This window comes from Ruditapes philippinarum, unplaced genomic scaffold (assembly GCF_026571515.1).
Source record: "Ruditapes philippinarum isolate M1 unplaced genomic scaffold, ASM2657151v2 ctg462_1_1_1_1, whole genome shotgun sequence".
Classification (NCBI taxonomy): Eukaryota; Metazoa; Mollusca; class Bivalvia; order Venerida; family Veneridae; genus Ruditapes; species Ruditapes philippinarum.
This window is the reverse complement of record NW_026864560.1, coordinates 397,084-416,269: the sequence shown is the minus strand read 5'-3', so window position 1 is coordinate 416,269 and position 19,186 is coordinate 397,084. Positions and strand designations below refer to the sequence as shown.

Here is a 19,186-nt window from a genome sequence, read left to right as displayed (position 1 = left end):
TGATTCAGTTGGTTAAACTTTAATAGATATGTTGATAATATAATGTTTAATTGTTGACATTAATAACCCCGTAATTAAAGCATCATTTTTTGATAAATGTTACGATTTAAAGGTTACTTGGTAAAATTATGACTAAGTTGAGATATCAGGCTCAATCTAGCGTGAATCAAGACATTATGAAAACATCCGCGAATGTATTTTAACATAAAGTATCGTGCACTTTTAAACGAGAAGTAATTATTTAGATAAAACACATATTTCCATGATAATTCAGGCATTTGCATGATCTAATCGACACAAAAAGGTTAATTACTGGTATCTTTCTGTTAAATATTTCCATTCACATTCTTCCATATTTAATGTGTTTTTTTATATATTTCTAAAGGACCACTACCCACACAAATATTATAAGCTATGAAGAACTATTTCTTCATTAGAGTATCAAATATGTGTAAACAAATAGCATTTGTATGATTCATTGAAGGCGAAACATTTATTGTGCCGTTATTAATATTGTTCCTGTGAAGTACAATTTTATAAGGAAGGATAAAATGATACCAAAGATAGTCCTCAATTTATTATATTTTAACCCGGGACATCAAATATTTAAATTTGACCCATATAATCATAGTATTTAACTAATATCTTATATGTATTTCTTTTTATGTGATTGTAACTGGTATAATAACATGATTTCTTGATGCATGCATTATAATAAATAACCATGTATATCTATGTTATGATGATGGGTGTTGAGCCTAGTAATAAATAAAGTATATGCTATGTTCTATATTTAACCATGTTTTACAAAACATAGCCTCCATGTTTTTAAAAGGCTGACTGCTTAACAGAAATTCTCGCTATGGAATATGTTAACACAAACAGAATTTTGACATCCATACGATATTTTAACTTTTTTTCAAAAATAATTTTTGATTTGAGAAAAAAAGTTTATATCGATTTAGCCCAGAAATGATATTGTTAATATTTCGTAATTATTTTTGTTACAAATATATATTTTTTAAGCATAAATTTGACTTTAACGTATAAAATTCTTATTTATGAATTGTACATAGCCTTTCTTTGGGAGTGAAATATCTATAGACAGAAAATGAGTAACGTGGTTATAAAATTTAGTTGTAAACATCTTTGATATATATGTTCATATCTAATAAAACTTAGGGTCCAACTGATACATCACGAAAACATTACAATAATATACTACTAAAAACAATTTGTAAAAGCAACTTTATATCAATGCAGAGATTCATCCCGCAAATTAACAGTACTATACTCTCTGAGGACCATGGCATTGCAATGCATTTCATTATTTCGAAGTGCTTAAGTACATATATTGGACATTCTTGTAGCGAAAACAAATTATGTAATGGGACTGTTTTCATGATTGTTTTGAATTATCAATAGAAATTGTAATAAAATTTGTGAATCAATACTATTTCAAAGTCCAAAGTAGGAATATAGCATATTTAATGTAAAACATGCTTTATTTGAAAATAGAAATCTATATTGAGCGAATTGGTACCAAAAAAAGAAGAAGATAATCAAGAACAACTAATAATAAAGTATACTGCAAATGATATTTTCTAAAGTTCAATCTAATACTGCATAAAATATAACCTAAGATTTATCATTAAGTATGTAACCGAGATGTATTGTTTTACGTTATATCATGATCTATTTCATAAAGAATATCTTACATCATTTATAAAAAATGCGGTATGCAGGTCAGACTTATTATCTAAGAATTGCTAGTCTCGTGGGTTCAACCCCGTTGCGTTTAGGTTAAACCGTTATTTCTTTGATCAAAATCTTTACATTTATTGCTCAAGATTGGTTGGTCCTAGAAACAAATTCAAGAGTTTAAACTATATCATATATCATGCTTAATAAGCCAGTATTGACATATCCAAATATACGGCTTTATCAGCCTTAATGGTATTATAATATGATTTTCTATCAATTAAAAACCCATATACAAAATGATGATTTATTTACATTTTTAACATTTAGAATAGCTGGAGTGTTTCTGGTTACTGATAATTATGTTGCCGGCTTAATTGATGGTGATTAACCCTAACATAATGATAAGTAATGATAACAGGTAATGTATCAGTGCCAAATTTTCAATAAAAAGAAGTATGCAGTATACATGTAATTGCCAATGCAGGATTTGTAAACTGCCATAAGTGTGTCGATACTCTCGTCAAATCCACTAGGTTTTTATCCGTCATGTTTTATTATAGTCTATGCTGAGGTTGATATAGTTTCATTTAACTTTTCTTAGACACGGTGGAGTGTAAGACAATATGAATTCCAACGAATATAAGATTCTATTTATCACATATCATCATTGTGTCAGAACGCCGAACATCGAGAAAATCATCGGTTTACTTGTCATTTTTATATAACACGTTTATGACTAAAGTTTTGGTTTGAAACATAACAAGCAAACAAACAGCAAAATTCTTGCAAAATGCAAAACAATGAGTCGCCAATTCTATATTCATACTTTCAATCTTTAAATTGTTCTTATGCCACAGTTCTAATATTGCATTGTTATTCTAATATATTATGAGTCACATATGATTGAAAAGTTGACAGTATGGCAAAATAATCTAAATAACCGCAAATATTAAAACATTCTTTCTAAGTATATGAATTAATTAAGCAGAAACTAAACACTTGTTAGATATAACATTTTTCGAGTGCGTTTGCAATTCTCTTTGTAATGGTAAAGATAATCAATATGAGTACTTATGTAATAAAAAATATAATACAAAGGAGAAGACACGCTTAAATACAGACTTGAAATGCCAAGTGAACTTCAGTGAAAGTAATGAGTTACTTTCAATGGCTAGATAATGAAGCTATAGCTAAAGGCCTGAACCGGCAAAAGGACTTAGAAGTACAACACGGACTAAAACTTGGATGTACAAGCTAATCTTAATGTGTGATTACTACTATTTCTTGAATTCGTAATTTCTTTATACTACATTTACAGAAAAGAACATGTTTTATTTTGTAATTCTTGTTGTAAGACTCTCCCAAGATGACAAGTGACATATTTCCAAATTATCACCAGAAAGTGTGTGTAATGACTGAACTTTCTGAATAATAAGCACTTAAGTGCAAAACATAGTAGTAAGGTGGCGTAAATAGAATGTTGTAATATTTTGTTTTTGGGGGTCAGTCATTTACAATAGTATATTTTGTAATTTGCGTTTTACAGGAAAATGTTTTGAGTGAATAGCAAGGCTTGATGGTGAAAAAAGAGACTGCAAAAGACAGAATATATAAAATAAAGTTAAGTTAAACAAGAAAATTTAAATCATAAAATAGCTTGCTTCATATATTTACATTAATCTTGCTTGATATACATACGCTCGTTACACATATTTGTTTAAAGAGAGATAAGGAATGGAAAATAAGTTTTAAGCTCCAAAACTAAAAATTATCAAAACCAGTGAAAGACCTGGCGAATATGGTATGATAACATTAAAACACCGTAATAATTATGAAATAAAGACTTCCTTTGGAACCCATCCTGATAAAATATACGCTAAGCTATTTAAGGTATTCATTAAATGCTCAGATTCCGTAAGCGCGATTTGTTCCAATAAACTAAACTTTGAATATAAACAAAATTCGTCAATCAAAGAGTCAGAAACTGTAACCAGAAAATAGTACGATGTTACCTTTGTCTGCCATATAACAGGTGGAGATGGACACCGCCTACGTGTATTTTTATAAACCCATCGCGACCGGGGAATGTCAAAATCTTCATCGTCTATTGTCTTGTTTAATGCATTTATTAACCTGCTTTTCACAGACATTTGTCGCGCGAGCTTCTTTGTTCCGCCACCTGATCTCATCATTCGACTTATTCAACGATTACTTTAAACTAAAAATCCCCTTGTATTAAAAACATTTAAACAGGTCCCAGTGGTTGCACGTAATGTTTGAGATCCTTTCATAGTGCAAAAGATTGTTCTTTTATAAGTAATTTAAGAACTTGTGACATTTATTTCCATTTTTATTTATATCTGTTGTATGAATATGCACATATTGCCACAAATATATGAAAAAAGTGAATTTAAAATCAACTGTTATATTAAGAGCTCCACAAGCTTCAGCACTTTTGCCTAGTAATAAATAAGTTTTATCTTCAGTCAAATTCGCATTTGATGTTTAGAACCACATTTTCCTTTCAATTTCATATACACACGTAATTAATTCTTTTAATAATCAGCAACAATTAACAGCCTTTATTTCTGTATTTTTTCTTGTTGCTTATAAAACATTTCATGCTGTTTTCATAATCGTTTATTATTTCATCTTTTGTCCCGAAGTTGATGCATTTGCATTCGACGGTCTATTTATACTAAGTATCGTTCTAAACCTCATTTCGAATATCCTGACAAACTCTTTAGAATTACTTTTTTCTGTAGTTTTCATCATCATTGTTTCAGAAAATATAAACAAAACGGTTTCAGAATTTCACCGAAAGATAATTGTGAAATACGATAATTCTTATTCTATTGTTCCTCGAGCTTCTATCTAATTGCAACCATTTCTACTGCGCTTTTGTTTTTCATACAAGTTGCAATAATGCATGTACCGAAGACAGTATGCATTTGTTCAAATGATAAGATTTATAAATATCGAGACATATGTTTGGAAATTCTTTTAACATAATCGTACAAAAGTCTATTAATTTTGTTGTTTTTGTGTGAATTTTTATCGTTGAATTCTAAAAGAATATTTCTTAGAAAATATCCGCTTTGTCTTTTTTTTGTTTAAGTAAGCCTAAAATGCAATATATTGCCACGAAGTTCAAATGCCCGAACGAAATAGTTATGCAACATTCATTTCTTTACAAACGTTTATTTATTACACTTCGACAAAATATCTTCAACATGAGCTGTGTCAAAACAATGTAACAACAACGGTTAATTAAATTAAATAAACTCCAGACTAAACTCAGAGCAACGTGAATACAGTCATATTTGAAAACAGATTGAATCACGCCGGGGAAGCTAATTTCCTAGAAAGGGTTATGTTCATTACTGAACATCAACATATATTACAATACCAAGGTCCCTGTGGGCAATAAAATTGAAATTAGACGTGCATTTTATGACACAATGAATTGTTGTAGAGGACAACCTGGAAGTGGACTTGCAGTACATTAGGTGTAGAAACAATTTGTTATTGTCGGAAAAGTTCCATTACAATGTGAGATATGCATGTCCTGTGATTGTGACTCGCGAACATTCCTAGTTTCCTTTGATATTCATGTTGAAACATCAAGTATTAAAATACATTAAAGATACTCCCCTTACTCATTCATTGCCATTGGAAAATAACATGTTTTTCTTTCAAAAAAGCTTTAACGATGGTTATTTTACCTACACTGGGAAACGTATTAGAGCACTTTATTTTTTAATAATTGTAAGTTCCGTTGCATTTCATTCTTATCCATTTTTCTATAAAAAGTTTGGTTTTAATAAAATTTAAGGTTGAGTATTGCAGTAAATGTCAAATGCATGTACAAGCTAGTTTCGTATAATCTAAGAATATTTGTTTCTGTATAAATAAAATACAAATACTAAAAAGATGTAATATTTTATCTGTCGTTTTTGTTGAGCCTTATTTATAAAATAAAAATGATTATACGTCGATAGCAATGCTAAACAGATAATGAAAAAAGCCAGAAGGAGAGTTTGTTAAACAGTTAAAATAATTAATCTGATACCAAAAACCCCCAGATGAATTAAGATTGCTGATTAATATAGTTTAATTATTGTTCAATTTGTAACTGCAAAACAAATAATTCAACAAATCAAAGTTATTCTTCAAGTATTTGGTCTGTTCAAACACACGTCTAACAGTTATTTTAGCTTCTTTCGCGTCTTATTAATTTAATTCGTTTAATCGAGAATCGAGGGTTTACTTACAGACATGGAGACAATGCCTTATTATAACTCACTTTCATTAATTTATTTTTAATATCATTAAAATATTGATGAACACACACCAAACGTCATTGATACATCCAAGAATTGCCTTCCAATATTTTTTTTTGTATTTAAAACTAATCAGTGATACAACTATTGGCTGTAAACAAAAACAGAAAATCGAACAAATTATTTCTATCTCGGACTAGATTCTGGAATATGTTATTTTGTCTGCTATACTTGTACCAATTTAACATTACATATATTTCTCTTTCTTCGATAGTTTGTCAAATCAATTATTACTAGAATAGCAAGAATGTATACTTTACTTGCAGAGAGCGAAACGAACTTACGCTTTGAACCATTCCTTTGGCAAACATCTTCACGAAGCGCAAAACAGTTGGCGTAAACGATTCAAGTTTGATATTGTTTCAATACATATGCGAAATGTGATTTCTAAACGAAGATTCTATTTTCTGTTTTCTCGTTCAGAACGTTTTTTTGTTATTGATTCCTTCAAAATATAAATAGTCAGAAAAAGAAGGAAAATGTACTTATTTTGAATTATATAGCAATCTTTGTAGCAAATAAACTTTTAAAATATTTGTACATTGTACATAGGTTTTTGTATATTTCCGTGTTTGTTACTATACGTTTATTTCACTTTATCCAGCGCTGTGAGATCAGAGATCTCCAGGACCTGAAACCCCTGATAGTGTGACACCCAACAATTATTGGCCGGAATGACTAAAAAAAATATCAAGTTTAATTTCAGTAAATTCAGCTATGGTATACTTACAACATTATCTGGCATTATTTTCCATTCTGGCACAATGAAGGAAAATTCCCGAGTTTTTTATTTGCATGATTTTACTTTTAATTTTTGTTATATGACCTCTTATGTGGTGATATCGTATTTTTCATAAATATATATTGTAATCTTTGTCTTCTTTACCAGTTTATTATTTCCAAAATTGTATAATATATTCTCTTAATATAATTTAATATCTACTTTATTAATATATAATTTCAAATATAACAATATGTAATAAAATATTTCCATATAATATCTAGATATATCTATATTTAAGCTAGAGTAGGACTTTTCAACTTTAAATTTTTTAATCTTTCAACTAATGATATATCTCTGACACATTCAACCATTTTAGTAGCTCTTTTTCGAACGATTTCGTTTCAAAATCTTGAAATCCAAATAATGTTTTGGTATTCAAGGTGTGGTCAAATAAGTGATTTATAAAGTTTTTGTAAATTATCGAAATTTCAAATAAATAAATTAAACTAAGAAGGACGTATAAGAATTTCATAGACTGACATAAATAGAGTCAAGTGAAGTACTGACAAGAATTTAATATACGTCTGTATGAACTTATGATAAATATATTTTGATTCTTTTATAACATGATATTATAAGCAATTTGCAGACAAATGGCAAAATTTACATTTTGAAGGGAGATTTTTTTTTAATCATGTGTCATAATAATAATAATAAAGAAATTGGTTATTGTTTTTACAAGAAAAATATCAGTAAGTGAAGTCACGTGATTAATCAGTGTTAGTGTCTGGATGTTAAAGAAGTATGTTCAAGAGGTAAATTTAATGTTAGAGATGTACTGTATGTACAAGAGATAAAAGCAAGATATTAGAGAAGAATGTACAAAAGATGAAAGCAAGAGGTGATTTTGATTTTGGAGATGTACTGTATGTACAAGAGATAAAAGCAAGAGGTAAACTTGATGTTAGAGATGTATGTACAAGAGATAAAAGCAAGAAGTAAAGTGTGATGTAAGAGATGTATGTACAAGAGATAAAAGCAAGAGGTAAATTCGATGTTAGAGATGTATGTACAAAAGATAAAAGCAAGAAGTAAATTCGATGTTAGAGATGTATGTACAAAAGATAAAAGCAAGAAGTAAAGTGTGATGTAAGAGACGAATGTTCAAGAGATAAAAGCAAGATGTAGATTAAAACAAGATGTTAAATTTGATGTTAGAGATGTATGTAAAACAGAAAAAAAGCAAAGGTAATTTATAAGAATTTCGCAAAAAGACACAATTTTACACATGTTTTTTAAAGACGGCACATTTTTTGTCTGTATTGGAAAAAAAAGAAAGCAGACTTCATATTCTGATTTATCTTAATACGTTAAACTCCAGTTCTGTTTGGCTTAACTCATGTCAGACGACTGTTACGAAGTCTGGCATCTAGTGATTATGATAAGGGTCAACAGTTTCAGACAATTAATAATGCAAATAATGACATGAAAATCAATCTGTTACGACACTTATTGCTTTTCAAATTGAAATTATTAATGGGTTTCTTGATGTATGTGTTAACTGGAAATTCTATGAAACATGGAATTTTCAGATGAGGGTAAATGATTTTGATATTAAACCCATTTATTTCCCAATAATATGAAAGTATATAATGATAATTATACAAAGTTAAAACATATGCGAGTATTCTAGAGGCTAGAAACAGGGTCGTATGAACACTTGTATAAACTACATTACGAAGTAGTTTATTTTACAGTAAGTCCTTTACAGGTATTTTAAAATAACAAAAACTTGTTTATTAAATTGATAGTATGATTTTTTTCACATTGTCTGGTAAAAATAATACTTTTACATCGTTAATAATTGCTCGTATACTTTACCCACTTTGCCGGAAAGCTATAGAATATTATTATGTGTACAAAAATACAATTTAAAGGCAAAACATTTCATAACTCCGGCTGTTACATTAACAACCAACACTTACTGATTTGCGGTTTCCTCTCAAAAATATTATCTATATTAACTCGATTTACAAAAATTCAAATTTTACAGCATTTTATAACAGATAACATATCAATTAGTTTGCAGAACTTCTTTCATTTTGTAATTCAGCACAATAGAAACCCTACCGTTCTTGCGTCCGTTATTATTCTCAAAAAATCCTTTACACTAATAATTCTTTGGGTTTATTACTCAATTTAGACAAATCGTCTAGTTTTTTCTCTTAACAAACTTTTACAGGCTTTGGTTTTATTGTGACATTTATAAGATCAAGTAGGGACAGACAAGCTAGCATTGGTGGTGAATAGAGCTTTCAGAAATTAATCTACTAACAATCATATCGAATTTAATCAACTAGTAGTGAATAATAATTACTGAATAAAAAACATAACATCGGAGAATAATGCTTTCATGTATTTCTTAGTTACTTTCTTGTTGTGTAGGAAATTGCAGGAGGTCTTTGTTAAATCCTGTTGTATACGTGCTTCTCAGCAAGCATTATATCAATGAATGAATTATTGTCTGTTTTCTCCTAATACGATTGATTTTACAAGAAAGGAAATTATCAATGCAGTGCTATATTAAAGTAACTTAAATGAGTATAAATAAATACACCTTAAATCATATGTTTCCCTTCTTTCAGAAAAGATTAATAGTCTAAATAAATAGTAAAAATTGAAAAGCCATTCAAAACAGATTTTTTTAGAAAGCATAAAATTTATAAATGAGCAGTCTGTATCAATTTAGAACTGAAACATGTTTTCATGTTTGTATCTTATAAACAATTATAAACAAACATAAATGAACAAACTTAGAGCAATTGTTTCGCTTTTGTCATATAAATAACTGCACAACCTCTTATTTAGTTAAATGACAGAACGGTTTGCATCATGACGTAAAAGACAATTTAAAGTAATGGGTAAACAACACGAGGTCTTTGAAGAACAGATTGTTAAAAGCTTCCCACCAGGGGAACATGCTTGTGTTATTCCTATTAACCTCTCATTACATCACATTGGCGAAAAATGTAAACTCAATGTGAATAAACATAATTATTTTCTCATTAATTTTACTTTATGATCAAGGCATAAAAGTCCGAAAAAGAAAGTAATTTATCGCAATAATGAAATGTTCATTAGGTATGTAAGGTATAATCACAACCATTTTGCTTACTTACAACTTATTCCAATTATCACAGTCATTTAAAAAGCAGAAGAACCTTTCAAAAACATGGCAAGTCTTTAAAGCCACAAAAATTTTAAATCATATTGAATTAGCTAGATATTTACTAGTAAGCACATGCGAGGTAGTATGAAATTTAAAGTAATCCATAAATGTTTCACAGTTGTGTTGCACAGCTCTTAACAATACCTGACTGCAAAATGTCTACAAAGCTGCTTGATTATTGTGGAAAAGGAATTTCATTGTTCATTATCAGGAATGGACAAAATGGGCAAAATTTTATTAAATATTTCCTAAACTAAAAGAGAATATTTCTATTACATTAAATTTGGAATTTTCTTTTCGAAAATTCAACTTTTGTTACGTATTTGTAGTATTTGTAATATATCTGACACATGTCCATACTCCCTTAAACAAATATTGTAAAGTTTACCTTTGCGCTGCTTTGTACTCGACTGTGGTTCCTCATGTCTGCGGTTGACACACAATTTCTTTGTTAGACTCGTCGTCTTGCAGAATTTTAAATATAATTTTATCCAATGATATTGTGAAATGTAATTTTCATAAAGTTAACAATATCACAAATGAATTCTGTAATTATCATTCTTTATTTCATTACGTACTAAACATTTTTCGCCTTCAGAATGTTTCGAAGAAACACATTGTATTATGTTGTAAGGTTTTTACAAGAAAACTAGAACCAAGAATTAACCTGTACGTAAACGTCTTCCACACCAGTTGGCTCTGTATGTATTATATTTTACAGTATTTTATAATTACTCCCTCTGGTCTGTAAGGAATTATCATACTTTGGAAAAAAGAGATAAGAGATAAAATAGTTATGTTTTTCTGTTAGCACCAGTCTTTATAAACACTTCTGTTGTTATCACAGAGTCAAGGCCACGACGCAAAGGCAATTTATGGAATAATTGTTCTGTCCTTTCTTTCTTTCGTAAGTAATAAGAATATATATCCTACGCGAATGTTTGTGAAAATCAAAGAAAACTGTATAATGCAATCAAATTCAAATGCTTTTGTTTTGCATTTAGCTTTCATTAACCACAAGCTCTGACTCCTTTTATTCATTATGGTATTTCTGGAGCTTATTTTAACTGTGAGTCATAAAATCATGAAATTTTAAATGAGAACAAATATTGATTAATGGCAATATGTCAGAAACAAATACTAAAGTTTAATGCAGTTGTAAAAGTTTATAAAGTAAGTATAGAAATAGGTCGCTTACAGTGAGATATATACGTTATATACAAAATAAAAGCACACTCTACAGTTGTATATACAAAAAAACAGCACAATCTACAGTTGATAAATTTATTTTATATATTAATTTTTAGAAATTTGTAATCAAGGTCATTAACTTTGTATAAATGTTATCATAAAGTATGAAAATTAAGGTCTACTAAAATATGTTTGAAACCAAAGTTTTCAATTATATATATATAATCTTTAGTGTTAATTGCATTCACTTATCTATATAATTATGTTAGATGCTAATGAAAAATACAATGTTTTTATAGCCAACAAAAGATACATTTCTTCATATTTCATTCCTAGCATAAATAATATAATGTTCCAAGTTTTATATATAATTTTGCTTATAATAAGAATGAACGAGTGTTCATTTGTAACGACATTTTCATTCTCTCTTCCCAATGCAAAAACATGAATATTATGGCTTTTAATTTTTAAATTATTTAGCAAAAATGGACTTGTACAAACAATCTATTGGTTATAGCGAATTTACTTCACATAATTTCTTTATTAACATAAGAATTGCAGATTTGCTTTAAGCATTAAGCAACAGCATATTAAGGTTAAACTTGAAAGTAAAGCTAGTAAACAGACTCCCTGCACGCAGTGTGCATAACGGAAACAACTATTGTAGCAGACCGTTAATTAAGCGTATTTATTTTACCATCCACATCACTATTACTTTAACAGAAGCACTTACACAATGAATACTCATAAACAGTTAACATCATTCTAAGAACAGCTTTTACACTGCAAAAAGAAAGTGCGAAAGCATTGTTAGTCAAGAAAATTTCAACATCTAAGGGAAGATGATAATCGGGACAGGTTTACCTCATCCCTCAAAAATATGCTGATTGAAATAGACATATTCAGCCGTTGACTTAGTAAGTAATCTCAAATTTTGTTGACCATATACATTTTTTTTATTTGCTAATTTTGCTAAAATACTTTTACTTTACTCGAAATTCTATAAAAATATATACTTAAGAATGCGTTTTACTCAATTTTTTCTTAGAAATGTGTTGATATCAATGATCAATTTGATTCGATTAATTTCAATGATATTACTTCATCTCACCTAGTAATTATTTGAATGGCAACTGAAAACTAGAGCATTCATTTAGAAACTGATTTTTCATCGACTTTTATAATTGTTGTCATAAATACGAGTATAAATCGGTATTTTCACTTCAAAGATCACACTTAGCAGTAAAATGTTTGTATTGCACAGGAATTTCATCGGACGGAAATTGAATATCGAACTATTTATTGTGATATAATGTTGTTAATGTTAAATATATTTGATTTAGGTATAGACGGTGGTGTATAACAGTTTTATTCAGTATTTCTAGATGCACTAGAGCAAGTGTAATGTTTGAGATTCCTTTATCCACACACACAAAATTACACATCTTCAGTACATGTTTAAACATTTTGCCATGAAATTTTATGTTCAGCTTAATAAAATCATTTTTTTTTATTCTAAAAAGTAAAAAAATATTAATTCTTCTGAGAACGAGACAATAGTAAACGTTAAAGAATCAATTCTGCTATACAGCTTCATTGATTTGATACTTGATATCAACAATGAAGTATCATTTTGTAAAATAATGCATGATTTTAAAAATGATATATTTTTGTGACACTTCTCGAAACGTGTGATGTCAGTAAAAAGTAATTTGATTTAATTGATATTATTTATATTTTGAATTGGTAACAAAATGGTGTATCTATAAATTTCTGTTTTCATATCTAACCTTGAACTCCACTTACAATTTCAGTTACATATTTTCTCTATGCAAAAACCCCGTTATTTTGTGAAGAAATAATACGAGAGATATAGACTTACTTCAAAAAGTTTTATCAAGAAGGTTGCATTGTTTAGCTGTTTGTATTTTGCCTCGATGTAATCAGTTGTCGATGAAACCCAGGCTTTTAGATCTCTACCACACGCCTGTTATCTTTAGTTCGAACAGTGCAAAAATACATATAACTAAATGCACATGTACGTGTTGAAACTCTTACTTACATCATACAAATTTCAAGTCATTATAATGATAATTATAAATTATCATTTATTATAGTTGCCTTGACATAAGAAAAGAAATACGACGATAAGGTGTTATGTACGCAGATAAGATTCACCGAATTACATAGATAGATACAGTACAGTGAATTTTCAAAACGAGTAAAAATAGAAACAGCTAAAATAAGTTACAATTCCTCATAATATTCTTCAACATACCTGTTCTGTGTATAAAATATATCATTATTATGATGACAGGTCTTTGTTTATTCACGTCAGCTCTGATAGTGCAGTGCAGCTGTTACGAAATTTAGCATTACGTGCGTCAGATCTGGGTCAATTATAAGTAAAGCAATTATTGACATAACGTTATATTAGTAATGATTATAACTGGATGTCAAAATTAGTTGAGTGATCTCCATAAATGTTTTAAATGGTATATGTGGGGTTTGCACTTTTGTGTAGAAACTAAAATCTCTTAGTAAGGAGATTTCTTTCCTCATAATAACATCGCTCTTTTTAGTTGTTAAGTTAAATAAGAAAAAGTGAACTTGTAGAACGTCATCTATACATAAAGAACATTTAGAAGATTAACAAATTACAATAAATATGGAATGCGTCAATATTTATTTGCGCTTAAACAAATCTTTTTATAACTAATTTTCGGACGGTACTCTACATGTATAATTACACGTTTTACATAAAGTGCAATCAAAGTATTTATTTACTTGAAACGATATTCAGATTAAAATTAAAAAAGTGGATGAGTAAATATACTACAAGAAAATGGAATTGTTTTCATCGTTTATCATTATATTTTATAAGGTACATATTGAAGCAATTTCAGTCTTCCTAAAAGTTATCTTTATTCAATTACTTATGGCACTAATCCACATTTTTCATGTGAGTTGATAGATGGATTCGATCACAATAAATAGTTAATTTGTTTTGCAATTAATGATTACCTTTGAGATTTTAGCACAATGACCTATTTAATAATTGCATTTTTCTAACAATTGCAAGAAGTAAGATACAGTTTTAAAGCTAAAGCATTCAAGAGAGAAATGATTTTCTTGCTACCTTCACATGACAGATGAAATATTTGTTGTATTATGAAGAAATGTCAGACGAGGAGAAACTTTGCTTAAAAAATAGGGGAAAATTTCATTGGCAATGCTATTGAATTCAATTGGTATGTAAACGTGTCAAATAATAACCTTTCCTTCTTTCATTTCTTGGGGTGTTGTTTGGTGTTTGGGGTTACTGTCAAAATCTGCTTGAAACTTGTGTAAGCGCAAGTTGGTATTGGATACTTTTGTATAAAGGTATATTATTATAATTACCTTTGCTATGCTTTCAACTCGTTGAATACAACAAAATTATGATAGCAAGAGGCTCGCATAATATGATTATATTCAACTCGTTGAATGCAACAAAATTATGATAGCAAGAGGCTCGCATAATATGATTATATTCAACTCGTTGAATACATTAACTCTACATTCCTTCAATATCCTCTATGTAATATGTATTTTGAAATAGACATCTTATACTCATCTTTGATTGTTCGCGTACATTGACCTCAAATCTTGATTTATATTACGCTTTACCATGATAGTTTGCATACATATGCCAATTATTAATCTAATAAAAAATATTTATTTATGACATCATTACCACTTATGATATGCATAAACAAATCCTCATCTTATGTACTGAACCGACTCTCTAGAAATTGCTTAAAGTGGGACACAGTTTTATTATATCATAAGTATTTTGCTTAGAGAAATGGAAAAGAATCAACCTGTTCGAATATATCAGTAGAAGGATTTATAGAAAATATAGTTCTTACATTGTTCCATTGTTTTGGTCTGTTTAAGTTAATTTAATAAGAAGCGAACGTTCTCACTTTATCAAAATGACTTTTATCACAGACAAAGAGTTTATGTACTTTTTGCCTTATCAATGCTACTTTATGTACTGATTTAAGAAACAACTAAATACACAAGGCAATGCCATATAAAATAGTATATATTGATGAAAGATAGTAAAATGATTTTTTTAAAGAATAATACTGCTTGAACATTTTATTTTATTTTACCTTGTGTTTTTCCAAAATATTTACATTTCATTTCAAATAGAAGACTGTTTTAATGGATCTTATCTATTAGTCGTAATGTAATTACTTCATGCTGAAAACGGAAACAGAAAACTTTAATTTGAAAAATATTTCAACAAAACATTGTAAGAAAATATATTACAGTGTGTCAAACATTGATTTCGAAATAATGTGTCAAAACTGGCATAAAAATTAAACAAGCGAAAGAAATTGTCACAGATATAGGTTTTCTGTCCAAAATCTAAAATTCCTTCGGTAATTTTGGAGGCCTTTTGCAAAGATGAAAATTTCAGTATTACTTACACAAAACAAAAGAAATTGTCCATTATTTCTTAATATTAAAAGCTTCTCAATATCCTGAAAGTATTTGCAAGAACACTTGGGGACTATACTTCTGTCAAAGTTTAGATGAAATCGAATCATAAATGTGTAAGGGTGTATATCGATTACATATTAATCCTAGTATTTTCTATTAAGTATTAAATCTAATTAAGAAACAGTTGAATGATTTTGAGACTCACAATATAGAAACTATGTAAGTAGAAAATGCAGCAAACATTGGCTCTTTACATAAACCAAAAATATATCTCCGTTTTTGTTATCTAAGGGCACTGTATACGTACCTCTGACCTCTTACACCAATTGAGTTACAACATCAAACTACTAAATTTCAATAGATTGTACAATTTACATAGCGATTTTCACACTGCGAAGAAGAAGCGATGTTTGTATTATATGCTTATATACTTCTAAATCACTGTATTAATATAGATTTCCGAAGAAATATGCAATGAAAGAAATATATAATATATATATATAATTTATAACAATTTAACTCCTTGGGTCTGATACTTTTAAAAATGCCCTCCAAACATCAGTACGAAATGAAACAGAAGTAAAACTAGTTTACACAGTTTCCAAACAAGGAGCTCGGAGTGATCTTTGATATTAAAGAATAATAATTTGTTCCTATTACATCTAACTTTTGCAATAAAGAGAATCATCTTTTCTTCAAATTGATTTACATTCAATACAACTAAAACTGTATTTACATCGATTTGTTATTAATATGACAATGATGCTAGAATTGAACATTCTCATTGATAAAAGCCAGTACCCTACTTTTCTGATCATATATTCTATATAAAGCTATCAAAAGATATTTTACACAGAAAAGTTGTGATATTACGCGAAAATTGCATCGGACGGAAATTGAATATCGAATAATTTCTCACGATGAAAAGAAAATGTACAAAGGTTTATTCAATGTCATCAGACATACAAATTCTGTTGCAATGACATAAATAATTTGAAACTAATGGATGCAATATTAGCACTGATGTAGCTTGAACCTTTGGTGTAAAAATGGCAATGTATTTATGCTTATTGTAACAGTGTCGATTTTGAAGTATTGAATTTATATGATATTTAAAGATGAATTGCAATTCCAACAAATATAATTATTGAATTTCAAATCACATTTGTGTCAAAAATGTGTAACATAAGTGTATCGGTTAAATTTTGTCCAAGAAAAGTTTCATTCCTGTGTTTGATGCAACATTATTTTTTTTTATTATTTCACAATACAAATTAGACATGTTTTTATTTTTGAATAACTAATTATCAAATACATTTTAATACTTTTACAATAATGTAACGTGCATTTCATCCTTCTATGATTTAATAGACATTTTCAGACTTTGATGAAAGGAATAAGGTTCCGTACTCTTAACCTCTTCCATAACAAAGTAAGATTGAATCAAGTCAACAAATTCCTAGGGACTTCATAACGTTAATCTCAAGAAATGGGAAAAGTACTTTCCAATAAAATACAATTAATAGTTCTAACATTATCTTTAAAACAATATACTGTATAATAATTCATTCAAAATATAGATCCTATTTATTGTTGAAAAGTGTAACTGAAAACAAAATCAAAATATGAAAAAACATAAGTAAGTTTTAATTTCGTTCGATTAAAATACTTCAGCTACGGGATTTATTGGCATTTTAATACTTAACTAAACTATCAAACCGTTGATCATAAGAATATCAAAATATAGTTTAAAATATGTTAACACACCAATATGTATATTTAATTCTTAATTCACAATATCAATAAAATGTCAATCAACCTCAAATGGAAAAACATATTTCTGAGATATTAACACTCCATATAATTTATGAAAAGGTAATTAATAATTTCTAACGAACATATTACTTCATATTGAAATTCAAAATAAGTCCAGGGTCGTCAAATATGATGTTATTTTCAATATTTAACAACAGACTAATAAATTAATGTGCCAAGTTGAACGAACCTTACAAACAACATAATAATCGTTCATTAAACACACTCAAGTCAGGCTGTAAAACCTGTTTCTTGAATCTGTGGCATTTTGATTGATGGAATACTTCTTTGTTTTGTTAGCAACAAGGGATATTTTTGCCGTTTGTCAAAAGCAGGTATCGTTATAAAACGAAAGAATATTAATGTTCCTGATAGCATAGAAGTTCATTGTGATTTATGGACACTTAATGTAAATGTTATGGTCAGTACAATTATTGCAATCATGTGTTTTATAATCATCATGATCAGCATCATGATCAGCATTATCAACAGCAGCAACAACAATAACATCATAATATGGTGGGAATTAAAAACTTAAGTCACAAGAATATGTTACATTTAATGTACCAAATAAGTTTAGTTCGTCCGAATACTATACCGTATCCGGTTGATTTTTTTAACAATTTGTTGTTGTTGTCGATGTTGTTAAAAATGCAAACACTCGTTTTAGATTGCAAATATTCATAGATTGTTTTATCTAATAGAGACGTGCCGATGAAAGAATATATATTTTACAGTAACGTAATGTTCGTGTAGTTATCTTTGTAATCTTGTGTCTCTAAACTGCTTAAATCGTAAAACCAAATGTTGACTGATGCTATTTTGTTTTAGATGTCATTAAATGCTTGTTATATAAAGTACTCGTATAATACATTTGTCACAGACCTTTTGTTTTTTCTTTCTGTGTTTTTTTCTTTTCAGAATGTATATGTTGGATGTACGTAATGTTGTGAACAAGTTACTTTCCATAATATAAATGTATGGTTGCATTAAACGGGAATGTTCACGAGTCCTTGTTATTGATATACACCCCCACCCCTTAACGCGTGTAAATGACAATTTTTTGCTAATTTTAAAGGCTTTGCTTTCCGAATGCATAACCATATTTCCCAGATTTATTACGTGATCCGGATAGTTTCAAGCTAGTTTAGAATCGTTACTAACAAAGGTGCTTATTCATGCGTAAACAGTTTAAAACTAAAAGTGAATCTCAAACAAGATGGCACTTAATCTAATTACCCTTAAAAAGAACAATTGGAATAGTTTTGATAACAAGTTCTGGACGGGCACGTAAGCTTTTAATTGCAAAATCTAAAAGCTTAGGTGGCCTGTCATATTTAGTTTTTACTAAATTTGATATAAGTACTATGTGGCTAGTTTTTCTGTATGGAGCCTCGGTCTTGGATATTTACTCATATGTTTGTTTTAATGATGTGCAAACAGAGCCAAGAAATACCTTTTAGCTATAGATTTGGAATGCTTCTTTAAATGGCGACTTTGTCTAAAAAACACCGCATGTAAAACATTATTTATTTATAAACAACTACGCATTAAGATATAATGATATATCTGGAAATCTTTATGTCAAACAATTACAAGGAACAATTAAGGTGTTTATAACATGCAAAATATAAACTTAATGTTGTACATCTTAATAAATTAGAAGCTATAATCCACCATTACAAA

General features: G+C 28.7%; 1 protein-coding gene across 13 annotated transcripts in view; it reads right to left on the bottom strand.

Moving 5' to 3' along the window:
• LOC132726064 (inositol 1,4,5-trisphosphate receptor type 1-like) overlaps positions 1–19,186 on the bottom strand; it is a 126,874-nt gene that overhangs the window by 93,958 nt on the left and 13,730 nt on the right. For 11 of the 13 annotated variants that reach the window (XM_060711308.1, XM_060711315.1, XM_060711314.1 and 8 more), the window contains exon 1: positions 3,717–3,908. The exons of the other annotated variants lie outside the window; for them this stretch is intronic. In XM_060711308.1, coding sequence (XP_060567291.1) covers positions 3,717–3,896 — 180 coding nt within the window. In that variant the 5' untranslated portion in view covers positions 3,897–3,908. Of the gene's footprint in view, positions 1–3,716; positions 3,909–19,186 lie in introns of those variants that run through there. 13 annotated transcript variants of the gene reach the window in all.